This window comes from Crocodylus siamensis, chromosome 15 (genome assembly GCF_052110815.1).
Source record: "Crocodylus siamensis isolate JL-2025a chromosome 15, ASM5211081v1, whole genome shotgun sequence".
Classification (NCBI taxonomy): Eukaryota; Metazoa; Chordata; order Crocodylia; family Crocodylidae; genus Crocodylus; species Crocodylus siamensis.
The window spans coordinates 3,682,501-3,695,859 of record NC_143409.1 but is presented as its reverse complement, the minus strand read 5'-3'; the positions used below and the strand labels follow the sequence as shown (position 1 = coordinate 3,695,859).

Here is a 13,359-nt window from a genome sequence, read left to right as displayed (position 1 = left end):
TTACGCGGAGCCTGGCGTGTGCTAAGACAGGACTTGGGGAGTTTAGTGACTGCTGTCTGGGTACCCACGTGTTGGCAAGATAATCAGTAAAGCTCAGTGTCATTTCCCTTACAGTTGAGACTCAGTGGTTTAATTTAAGGAGCTCTCAAGACGCAACACAACGTTAGCAGGTGGCGCACGCTTTTTGTCGAGCAAGACGGAAAAATGTTCAGACTTTATCACAAGACGTTAATTTGGTGCATAAACAAAGAGGAATCATTATGAACCACTCCATTCTAAATACAGCTCGTACAACGTTTCAGGATTACTTTCGCTCACAGTTTGGGGGGGGTGGGGGGAGGGGAGTTTGTGGGTTATACAATAGTGAGAGTTGAGTACTTTTCTCTCTTTAAGAAAATACGCCCTCCATGCAAATCTATATAACTAGACAAATATTATTTTCTTTCCCAGCTTGCTCTTGGGAGGTTTCCATATCCTCAGGTAAGATTGTTCATTACTGCCGTTTGCCACTGTGACATTCATTCCTATGTATGAAGGTGCAGAGAGTGATTGTGAACATTTGAGCCACATACAAATAAATCTGTCCTGTTAAATTGAAAAGTGGTATCTTAAAGGAGTCATTTAGAAGTCTCTATTGATTTTTCTTTATTTTTTTTTTCATATTCTAGAGGTTTTTTCCCCTTTTAAGAAGATGGAGATGATGATGATGATATTTTTTTTGTGTGTGAGATTAAAGCATTTAAATACTCTGATATTACCGGTGGTACCCTTATAGCAAGAGGGAGGCTAGCTCTTCCATTTTTTAATTCAGTTTGAATATAGTCAGAATGGTTTAAGACCCTCAGGAATGAAACATATGGTGCGGATGAAATGTTTTGGATTTTTTCTAATGTTATCTCTTGGCAGGATCTAATAACATGCCTATTTATTTATTTTTCCGAAAATACGGCGACATTTTTCAAACTCAGCACTGGTCTAACTACTTATTGGTGAGGTTTTCCATCCGGTTCATTGAGTTAGGCTCAGGGTGAGCATTGTTGAACAATCCTGCTCTCTCTTGTGGTGTTTAACTTTTGTCTTCTAGATACTTAACCCTAAAAATCACGAGGCCCCTGTAACAATGGCCTGTTCAGAAACAGTTCTGGGAGCCACTTTAAAGCATTATTGCAAGATGGATGTCAGACTCCGAAGTGAAAATCTGTCTTGTCATTCTTAAAATTATTCCTCTGGAGAAAAAAAAAATAATAATAAGTGGAGTGTCCGGGGGGTAAAATGAATGATTTGAATGTGTGGTTTTTTATGTTTTCATATGTTTTATGAACACTGTTTTCCAAGCATCTTGGTCTGTACAGACCAGAGTGCCTGGAGGCATGTCTGATTTAAAGGTGGTGTTGGTCTGTGCTCTTTAAGCATCTATTAACTTGCTATTATTATGCAAATAACTGTTGTATTACACATACTAATTTATGCATGGTTAGATTATGCAGATGCCTCACAAACATGGTTATTGAATAATAGGCTGGGACTCATTCTCTCTTCCATTTTTATAAGCTGTTTTAAGCAAATTCTCCTGACACTTTTATGTACTTCTAAAAAAGATTCTGCATATGTAGAAATACACTAGTCGTTCACATCCTCTCTTTCTACGGATGAAAGTATTTCTTTCCTCCTATGGATAAAAAGTAGTTTTAATTGTTTAGCAGAACATACCTTGAAGGTTTTTATCCACATTTCAGAAGTAATCCTCTCCTTAGCGAAGAAATAAAAAAAGAGTTTATTGTGCAAGGGAATCCTCCATACACAGACATAGTTGAGAGTATCCCCGTGTCCAATTTTAGACATTGGCTTATAAGCGTAGATCAAAACTGATTTTAGGTGGTTGCAGTTTGAGAGACCACATTCATCAAGGGTTGTAATGTTACTATGTCTGATGACGATCTACTGGCATTATAAAAAGCAGTGTTAGCATATTTTCATGAGGAGCAAAACATATGGAAAGCTATTTAAAATGCTTTTTTCCTCTCCTGATTAAATATCTTAGGGTTCACAAGAGAGTCTTGTAGGATGCAGCTTGTCATGCATGACTTGTCTTCTAAAAAGTCAAATAGCTGTGGGGGTCAGCTTTAAAATATAGCTCCTAAGCATTTTGGGCAACTACTTTTCATCAGGGTCTTTCATCTAAGTAGCATGTGTCAGACCTATGTACTTTTACGGTTGATTGTGTATCGGACCTAAAGATCCGTTCTGATCTGGCGAGCGGCTGCTACGGGTTATTTTAAAATGGTCCAAATTCATATTTACCTCCTACAATCATGTAGTTGCCTAAGCCCTCCTGCTCACATGGATGAAGTTAATCACATGGATCAGTGTTTACAGACTTTGTCCCGAAGCATCTTGGAGCCATTACTTCTCTATCAAAAATGGAAAACCAGAAATATGTATCCAGAGCCGTCCCTGTTCTCAACAGATTCGTGCCTTGACAGCCATGCCAGCTTCTCTTCTTTTACTCCTCTTTAAAAAATGTTATGGATAAATATTATGAGCACATAGAAACCAACTGCGGTCAAAGTTGTGGTAAAGGTTAACTTGCCCCTGTATTTTTTTTTTTATACTGATATGCCAGTGATCAGAAAGGATGGATCTTCCTGGCTGCCAGTGGAAAGCTTTAATGACAATACTTAGCACTTTTCATTTTCAGAGTGTTTTATAAGCGCTCGCTTTACAAACATTCGCTTAATTGTCACATTAGCATTATTTAATCATATGTTTGCACAGAGGGCCCAATCCTGCCGACACCTGAGCTGCAAACACCACCTTGCGTGAACAGAAATGCTCTGGCGCATGAGTGTTTTGGGGATGCACTTTTCATGTGTTAGCAGGCTTTATAGCTCAGGAAAGTGTCAACTGAGACAAGAAAATATCAAATAGGTGATAAGTAGGACAGCTTCTGCCATTGCATACATTTTGTAAAAGCAAACTCTTGAAACCCCAGTAAATTTCTGAATTGCTTAATGTTTTTTTTTCCAGGCACATTATTGCAAATGTGCTGTTACTTGTTTGCTGTAATGTAAAATTCCTTTTGGAAGAAGTAGAGTATGACGCTCATAGGATTTTCTGTGGATATAAACATAAGCACTTACGGGTATATTCTTCCCCTGATGTGTTTGCATAACTCTATTAACACTAATGGGAATTGTGCACACAAAAACACATGCAGAGGAAAAACAGGCTCTTTAGAATCAAAATCCTTTCATATGTAAACATTTAAAAATGAAATCAAAATCCCCTCTCCCCAACCAGGAATACGTCTGCAGGCTGGTCCTTTTAGATAACTGAGGCAGGCATTGGGGGTAACTAAGTTTCACATTTCTTTGAAAAGTTTAACCAAAATGTAATGCGATGCAGAGGGCAACACCTGTATCTACATTACTAAAAAAAAAAAATACCTAAAAGGCCTTGGAACATCACAGCATTTTCACTTGATTGTTTCATTAAATTTGAAGTTGAAACTCTGAAGATGTGCGGTGTCTGACCAAACTGAGAGATGGACAGTTAATCATGTCGATCCAAATTCAGTAGATTAAATAAAAACATGGGAGAGGGCAATGGCTTGTTTAATGATAATGCAATTTAGGAGAAATGAAAAGACATGCCCGCTAAATATTCTCGGCTTGTATTCAAACTTTATGGCAATGCAGCGTGCTAAAAGGATGATACGTCCATTAGGGAAAACGTTCTGAAGAAACAGGCAGCCCCCAGTAGCGAGGGATTTAATAAACGACGGGAAAGTGCAGATTTGAGCAACTGTATTTAAAGCACTTTTTGTATAGATGGAAACGGGCTTCTTCCTTTGGCTTCAATTCCATACCGTAGTTAATAAATTACATCAAAATGACCTGAAGTTTTAAAAAAAAAGTCACCCTTCCTCCTCCTCCCTCCCTTCTCCACCTCTCCCCCCCCCACAAATCTGAGCAAATAGTGCCCCTGGTATTGTAAAGCTTTGAATGTTTTCACACCCCATTAATTTATTACTTCTCTTTCCTCATCTTTAAATTTCATTTTTTTTTTCAAAAAATTCAGACTCCCCGCTGCTGCAGCGATTTTCATCTTGTTGTTAATTTTCCCTGCTCCATATGGAGCTCCAGACATTTCACCTGGAGGCTGTACTAGATTTTGCTGTAGTGATCGCACTTCCGGAGGCCAAAACTGTCATTTAAGGTTCCTGGTGCATCTGTCTGCGCCAGGCTTTTCACTGGCATGGGAGAGTGTGAATAACAAATTGGATGCACCTGAGATTCAGATGATTAGTGTGTTTTGTGAATCTCCGCGACTTGTAAGCAGACAGCTCTGGGGGTGGGGAGGGCTAAACAGCTACTGTGGGTGAATCTGTGCTCACACCTTACATTTGGGCTTTGCAGGGAAAGTGCAAACATCCACGCCGCCTGAATGCAGAGAGAGAGTAACAAATATTTCATCCTGCCTTGTCATTGATTAGAAAAGAGCCTTTAATTTCATTTCACCCCATGTTGTGATTAATTTGCATTCTTTGTCAGAAGTTAATGGAGTTTTTTATGGTTCACTCTGAAATCCTTGAAGACATCAGAGTTGATCTGATGTTTATACAACCGCCAGCGGAATTTTTTCATTTGATTGATGGCGAGCTTGATGTTATTCCAAACGGCTTTTTAAGCTGTTTTTAAGAATTATTTGAATAAAATGCAAGCAAGATATTGTTATAACGATCAAGATTATCTGTTAAAAATCTGTTTCAGATAAAGAACATGATAAGTAGAAAAAAAAAGATCAAAAAGACCAGAGAAATGGTGAATAGAGATGACGTTTGTTAAAAAAAAACAAAACAACAAAACCAACCCCCCCGCCCAAAAAAACCCCCATAAGCTACATATTTAAATAAGCTATTCAAAAATGGAGTGAAAGTAAGAAAGATCTTATTTAAGTTGCTGGTTGTGTTGTGATTGTATGGGGTCTTTTTTGTTTGCTGCTTTTTGGTATAAAGAGAATTCTGTGGCAAGAGAGAGTCTAATAATTGCTGGAAAGTCAGGTAGGCGAATTAACGAAGAACTTGCTCCGAGTTGGATTATCCCCCTTTATTTTTCTGCCAGTCCTTTCCACCTTGATTTTTCCAGCAATGTGAGAATCAGAGCTCTCATATCCCTAACTCAAAGAGACAAGACTGTCAGGCCTGTTAGCTGCACAAAATGATGACATATTACTTGTCTCCGTGAAGAGACCTTCTTAAATCCCAGTGCAAGGAAAACATAAGTGAATAATAGGAAATTTCAGAGCCCAAGAATGCATGCGCTACAGTCTTGCCATGGGTTCACTTTATAGGAAAGTGCAGAAGCCCAAAACGTGGTGAGTGAATTAAATCCTCCTTTTGCTTACTCTTCAGGAAAGATTTGGGCTCTCACCATATTCCCACGTAGGAAAGGCAGCAGGGAGCTGCTGCAGCGTAGGCTGCATGTTTTTGGGGTAGATCCTTTGCTGAAGTCCCTTTGAAAAGATTGCAGCTGTGCCGGCACGCAGGAGCTGAGGCTCTCACCCGGGGTCTGGAGGAATTGATTTTGCAAACATGTTTTAATTTTGAATACCAAAAGATTTTGTTTGACAAGATTCGGTTTTTAGCCTGGCTTCAGCAGATTCTTCCCTCGTTGTGATTTCTGCTAGTGAGATTTAATTGTAGGTTAAAAAGCTACTTGTCCAAGCACTTCCATTTAAAACAGATTAATTTATTTGCTGTATCTTAGTTTGCTGAATAATTGTGTGGTTTTAAATGAAGTTGTGGCTTTCTGATCCCTATATTAGCATGGTCTGAGGTTCTTTTTGTTATATGTAATCCATACTATTGACCAAATTTGGTCTGGTTTCATTTAAATGTAAGCAGGTTGTCAAGGAAAAAATATTTAGTTTAACTTGGCACGTAAAGAAGATATTTTACTGTTGCTTTTTCAATTGACAAAAATGTCATTTAAGCATTCATTTATTTTGTAAGAATAAATTGAAGGTTGGTTACAGCATGTTTCCTAGTAAGAAAGAAATGTGTAGTATCTTCCACATACATCATTGTATTGAACCATTTAAAAGGCATTAAACACTGTTCAAATGTTAATGCTAAAATGGTAGGGTTTTTCCTGTTGAATTATTGTAAAATATCTTAAAGATCGTGGTCCCTCACGCATGGTATTTTCTGCATTTATAATATATTGCACAAATTATAGCAAGTGTTAGTAGGAATCCTCCATTCTTTTAAATTCTGAATTGATTTCTGCATGCAGGTTGCACTGAAGGTAGCGTTACCCAGTGTACCTGCAAGTGTTTTAGACGTGGAGTTTTTTGCTTGTTTGTTCGTTTTCGAACTTGAGTCACAAACCGTACTTCTCTTTTGAAGGTTCATTGGAAGTTTTGGATAGCTTTTAATTTTTTTTGCGGGTTTTTCCTTGTGTGAAAATGTAGGGATATCTGTCAGAAAGCACTTTGGAACAAATAGGAAGCTGCTACAGGTATAATAAACCACATCATTTATTTGCTTACAAGAAAGGAAGATCACATGAATCATATAAATATCTTTGCAATATCCAAATGTATGGAATAAGTAGATGTGATTTATAGGGGAAGATGAATGCCCTAATCTGCGGTATTTTTGCACATGTAATATAAAGTTGTGATCTTTAATTATAGCTCAATAATGGGATTCCTTTCTAACTCCAGTCGTTGCAGGCAGCCTAATAACGCCGTGGTGTCTGCTGCCTTTTTCATCTGGTGAATTTTGGGGAGTGAATTTTTAGTGGAGGATGCGGTGCCGGTGAAGGAGCGGGTTTCTTCGCATGTTAACAGCAGTCCTCCAACTTTGTTGGCTTTTCTCAAAGCTCATCTGTAGCGTCCCTGAAATCCGCTTTAAATCTCGCACTGCAGTGGGACTACTGAAATGCTGGCAGGAAAGCAACCGCAGAGATGCGTGCAGGGTCAGGACCCCAGCTTACAGAGGCTGTCAGCAGCTTAGGCATCATTGTTCACATCTCGCAACGTTTGCCATTTGAATGAATAAGTTGCGGCGAGGTAACGTGACTTTTGTTGTTACGTGAGAGCAGGACCCTGCCCTTTCAGCACGGGGCTAACAGTTTGAAAACCCTTTTCGAGTACTTAATTGGAGCCAGGGTCCTTAAACGAAGGGGCATTTGCCATCAAGTGTTCCTTATCAAGAACAATGGGAAAAAGAAAGGACGTCTTCAGCTCGATTTGGAGGCATTGTTAGAAGCGTGCGAGCATCCGCCGCCTGGACTCATACTAAAGGAAATGTACTTTCCATGGAGCCTTGATTCACTGCTACTATTCATTTAAGTGGATGGAGCGATTGGTGAAGCAATAAAGCCTGTTAGTTGCATAGCCAAGTTGCATAACCAAGTATTTGAAGGAAAAGTCAAATATTGTTGAATCCAGTGCTGACTGCCTTCTGGTCAAAAGCATCTGGGGTTTACAGACGCTAACAGCTTTCTCCATCAGCCCTCTTATTTGGGGCCAGAACTGAGTCTGAGCTCATTAGATTAAATCTGGGGACAAAACGGTAGGGTTGGAAATGCCCAGCAGGAAAGGGTGCGATTCTGGAGCACCCTTTGCTCACGTAACATCCTCGGCTCTCGAGGACGGAGCTGCGATCACTCGTGGCAGCACTGGGACGCCGAGCCCCGCTGCTCAGTGTCAGATTACTTGTCGCATTCACGTGCTGGCCGGCCGGCACGTGGGAAGCAGTACGGGACCTGTCTGTGCCTGATGGGGAGTCACAGCCCTGCAGAGCCGCTGTGCCGTTCCCACGCAGCCTGGAGATGCACGTAGCGGGGCAGTGTGTTGTCATTTGCACGACGCGCTCGTGGGAAACTCGTCCTTCAGGACTTTATTTGTAATGACTTGCGAGAGCAGAGGGCTGTGTCCGCTGGACCAGAGGCCAGAATATTTGTGAATGGTTTTGCTGCGGTGAGGCGGGCTTGCTGTCTGCGGCCCCCGTCGTTCCAGCGTTTCTATGGGATCATTTGTTTACGTCGTTAGGGAGGACAGCTACGGCTGCGGTAGTAAAATAAGTAGCATGGAGCACAGTGCTCAGTACGTGGGCAAAAAAACCCAACCCCTTCGCAGCTCAAAGCCTTTTCCTTAATTAGAAAAAAATCTGGTTCATTTGAGCCAATCTCAGGTTTAAGAATACATTTTATCAAGCTGGCATACTTGGAGACTCCTCAGCCGTGCTGCTTTCGGGGTTACTCCCTTTCCAGGGTCCCCAGGATGATATTGAATATTTAAAAGTTGGGAGAGACGTAACATCGACTGACAAAAGTGTTGGATCCCATTCATACGTGCCATAACTGATTGAGCAGATCGTTAGGAAGAGTTCGGGGGGGGTTGGGGTGGGATACAGTAAGGGATGAGAACACAGCCATTTTTAAAACTAATTTGCCCATTCCTGTTGTTTATGTTAAAGCAAATGGGTTGATCAGTTCCTATTTTTTCCCCCCAGAGGATATGTCACCCCCTGGTTCTCAGGCAGTATGTTTAGGGTTAGGTTAAGAGACCTATAGGAGGAAGGAAAGGTCTAAACAAAAACTTTTCTTCGGTTTCAACTTTTTATTTAAATTCCTCTGACATTTGAAATAGAGAACTTAAGCCCTCCAGGGTTTTCAGCATCCCCACTGTAAATTCCGTCCTTTGGAATTACTTCAGCATCGTGAGGAACAATTTATTCTGAGGAGCAAGTATACCAAGTGAGGGCCCTACCCATCTGGAGTCCTTGAGAGAGCCATCCTCTCTGTGGCGGTGCAGTCTTCTGTTTGTCCCATTTAACAAACAGAGGCAATTATTTATAATAATAGAATGGTTATTGCTGATATCACCATTATTATATTTTAGTCAGGAGGTTGGAGGTCTGAGGGTGGGGTCTCTTTTTCCCTGAGGTTTGGTGGGAACTGAGGGATGCCGGATCTGGTTGCAGAGTGACCCCAGGTGCCATCGGCCTCTTCCTTCCGTGGGACTGCCTCATAGGCCCACTGTGCCTGGTGACCCCTCCCCTGTCCAGGGTGGGGATCTTGAAGCAGCACACGCCTGACCCAATGGGAAACAATGTCCCTTGTCCCAGGAGCTGGGAGAGAAAGTAAATTCTTCTTGGTGCTGCACCTTATGGGGAGGTCACTAGTGCCCCTGATAGTGCTTCATTCACCTATGGTCCCTTCCTGCTGCTTGGCATAGCATAACGGTGCTCAGTCTCTGGCCTTCAGGCTGGATACAGCCTGTGGAGCCACGTCATGTGGCCAGTGGGTCTCCCCATGTGTCTGGAAGTCTGGCGGCAGGGAGCGGCGGCAGGATCCCAGCTGGTGGCAGTGGCAGTTGTCCATCGCTGCTTTTCCCTGGCTGCCAAACTTCCAAACCCGTGGGAGCCCTGCAGGCCACGTGATGTGGTCCTGGCACACAGGGTCACTCTACAACCAGAGCTGGCATGCAGGGCCTGGCTGATGCACCAGTTCGCATTTGCAGGCTATGTGCCAGCCCTACTCTGGATCAGGCCTGCTGACTGACCCCACACCGTTCATCCAACCTAAAGGGTTGAATAGGCTGACCAACAGCCTGGCAGGTGGCTAGAAGTGGAGAGGAGGAATGGGATTTTCTCTTCTCTCATTGCTTACCTGAGGACAGGCACTGTCCTGTTTGGCCTGTCTAAAGTAGTGAAGATGAGGAAGTTGCCAGCAAACACCTTGGCTGAAGGACCTAGAGAGAAGGGCCACCATAGCCATGAGACACTGTTGGCCAAGAAAGTCTATGGGATGATAGAGGAGGCGTTCTGAAATACCTGTCTATGTTCTTCTCTTATCACTGGCTGAGTAGCATTTGTATTTACTTACTGGGTGCGTCTACATGTTCATTTATGTGCCTTAGATGCTGCCCATTTAGTTTAGTCCTTACTTAATAAAGTACTAACAAACTGCACAGTCACTAGAGTTACTCCGTAGCAGTGCCAGCACATGGTTATCTTGTGACACTGTGTTTAATAACACTGCGCAGTAGCCTATTAGCACGGTTTTTAACCACCACAGTACTGCGCAGTGTTGTTAAACTAATGCGCAGTAAGTGTCTTGTGTAGGCATACCCGCTGGCACTGATGTTAAGCAACAAGCAGCTAGAAGGCAAATTCACTCCTGTATTTCCTGTGCTGTACGTATTGCACATTTACACCAGAGGTGCAACCTGTGTATAGGGGGGAGGGCATTCAACCCTAAAACAGTGTCTAAGCATTAGCATGGAGGAGCTGTTTTGCTAAGCCTTCCACCTTTCACATGAGAGGGAAAATGGTGACTCCTCACTTGTGACCATTGACGATCCACCAGTTTCTTTTCACAAGAGTAAGTGTGTTAATGCTAGTGTTGGGGACGTATTCCAGCATAGGGAAGGTGGGGGGCTGTGAGCCCCCTGAATCCATGTGCAGTTTCAACATTATGCTCTGCCACCTGCCCCCCCACATCCAGTTTAAGGTCGCTCTCTGGACAGTGCTGCTATTCTTTGGTAAAGAGATCCCACTCAGAGGTGGTGGCAGGCTACTGGTGAATTAAATAATCCTGGCATGTAGTTAAGGTGCGACTTTGGTGGCAGTAGTCTGGAGAAACTAGCACTATATAGCTGTAAGAATATACCTAATAGGGGTACACCGATAGAGATTTTTGGGGTCAATACCGATAGCCAATTTTTAAGGAGGCATATCAGCCAATACCGATCCAATTTCCAATACCAGCCCAGCAGCGTGGAGAGCTGCATGCAGTTGATAAGTGATGTGGTGGAAGGGGATGGCGGAGGGGGGAAGGAGAAGAGGGAAGGGGGAAGGGGCATGGGGGTGCAGATCAGGGTCCCTGCAGTAAGGGAGGCCTGGGGCTGGGGCAAGCAGGGCCGGGCGGGGTGGGCATGGGATGGAGCCATGGCTCATCCAGGGAGCACAGGTTGGAGGGGACGGCACCTCGCACCTTTGCATACCCCTTATTTGGGAGCCACTGGTCCGGTGGCTCGTTTGGCGCTCACCTGCTAGTCTGGCCAACTGGAAACATGAGAAAAACTACATGCAACAAGACGTCCTGGCTTCAGTATGTCAGGGCAGAGAGAATCGGCGTACGTGTCCTCTCTCTGAGACCAAGCAGAGGTGGCTCATGGCTTAGCTGCCTCCGGCCCCTAAAAGTTGTAAAGGGAGTAGTGACGCATTCCCTTATCATTTCTAGACTTCCAAAGCAAATCGGGTGTGCTGTTCAAACCCATCGCTGGAGAAACGAGGACTATGTGTGGTACCGCAGCCTGTGCCTTTAACATCATAGCGGCGTGATTTGTCCGCGTATCTCCTTTTCTATTTAGAAGGGAAAACCCACTGGATTGAAAAGCAGTATATATGTAAAGAGAAAATGTGGCACTTGGTTTGGGAAGATCTAACCTCAGTCACCCGCAGAGCTCCCGGGCAAAAGCCTCAGGGCCAGTCCTAGTTCCAGAGAGAAAAAAAGAGAAAATGAAGGCGATAGCCAGTGACTCCTCTGAGTTGCACAGGGTGGATTCATTTGAGTGCTTTTGATTGTACTTGTGAATATAATGTGAAAGGGACTGGCAGAGGTCTTCTCAGCCACTTCCCGTCAAAAGTATCTCCATGGAGACAGAAATGTAACCTGATGGTCTGTCAAAAGTTGCTTTTCATAACCAGAGGCATTGATTAAATAGTAGATGAGGCATGAGGCAAACTTTTGCATTTGTAACCAACCTAAAAAAATGACATATGGAGAAAGCCATTTGCAGAGGAGCTTATGCAACTACCAGTGACGCTTTTTTTTTTTTTTTGTAGGCTAAGAAACATAGCATGCACAGGGCAGACTTATTTATTTGAGTTAAATAGAGTTGCGTTTCTGCCCCTTCCTCAGGTTAACTGTTACGTGTTATAAATGCTGCTTCCGGACAGTCAAACATCCTTTTAAAAGCATCCAAGATCTGACGAAAAGTCCCCAAAATCATACGCTTCCAGGTGGGGAGGAAATACTTGGATTATGTTAAGATCTGGAAGGTCTCGCAGCACTAACTGGGGACGCAGCTCTTGTATCTGCATTTAAATACGCCCCCCCCAGCTTGTCGTTTAAAAATATTGCTGACAAAAGATTTGCATTCTGACATTTCTGAGAAGAGAACGATCAGGTAGTTAATGCATCAAAGCTTATCATCATAAAATGATATATAATCTGCGCAGCTTGCTTTCCATCTACCCTTGGCAGGGTTTTCGAAGTGTCTGTTGCCACAATGCATACGTTCTTTCCATGTGAACGTCATCAGTCTTTCCAAGAGAGGGTTGAGCAAAAATTGTAATCCGGTTTGTGGCCCCCAAAATCTTCAATTCACCTTTAAAATGGCCATTTGAATGAACTTGAATTTTTTTTGCTTATTCATTCTGAAGTTATTGGTAACATGCTAAATGCAGGTATTTGGCACGTTATTCTAAAAGCTGAACCACAGCTGCCGCATTGGACCTGTCGAAGTTAACCTGTTCCCTAAACTTTTGTCTCCCAGCAGTGCGTGAAAAACAAACAGAACAAGAACCAAAAAAATAAAAAGGAAAAAAGGAAACAAAAAGATAAAACATTTTATGTTGAGTACTTTTAAAACTGTTTTTAATGTGCTATAAAACTGGATGCTTCACTTTTTCATGAACTGTGTGCAAAAGTAGAGGCATTGACTGTAAAGTTGTCTTTGGTTAGGTTTGTTTTATAGTTGCAGAGACTGAGCAATAATGTGATCTTGGAAAAGGTAAACAACATAGTTTTAACAGTGAAAAATATGCCTAATATAAATACAGCCAAGTGCATTGCTGTTCAGAACTTGAAAAATATGACTGTAGCATTACATTTTCCAGTGGAGTTAACGGAGGAACACAGTGCTGTCTTACAAGCAATATATCTGAGACAGAGAAAATAGGTAATACATCTAACTCGGGAGTCTCTGTGGCATTCACATCGAGAAAAGCACAGTAGCTTTATTTAATTGAGAAAATGAATCAATTACAATGATGTTGCATCATCAAATGCTGGTGAAATAGCAGATATGTCATTACGTTGGGTAACAGTGTTAAAAAGTAATTGAGTGTCTTAAGCATTTTGAATCAATTCCAGGTACTGGCACAGCTACCTTAATGCAAAATTTATGAAGATGATCTCGAATAATATGTTGCTATCAAAATTGTGTAATAAAATCCAGTAAGGGGGGTGGGGTGTGCGCGCGTGCGTGTGTGTGTTTCTGTCTTGGAAATGGGGCCTGCTGCTCTATTGGATAGTTATAACATCATAAAGCGAATTC

General features: G+C 42.4%; 1 protein-coding gene across 4 annotated transcripts in view; it reads left to right on the top strand.

Annotated features, from left to right (window-relative positions):
- The window catches only part of MAP2K5 (mitogen-activated protein kinase kinase 5), a 186,572-nt gene that overhangs the window by 126,878 nt on the left and 46,335 nt on the right, over nt 1-13,359 (top strand). For all 4 annotated transcript variants that reach the window (XM_090029469.1, XM_090029468.1, XM_090029470.1 and 1 more), the window contains exon 17: nt 451-480. In XM_090029469.1, coding sequence (XP_089885595.1) covers nt 451-480 — 30 coding nt within the window. The remainder of the gene's footprint in view (nt 1-450; nt 481-13,359) is intronic.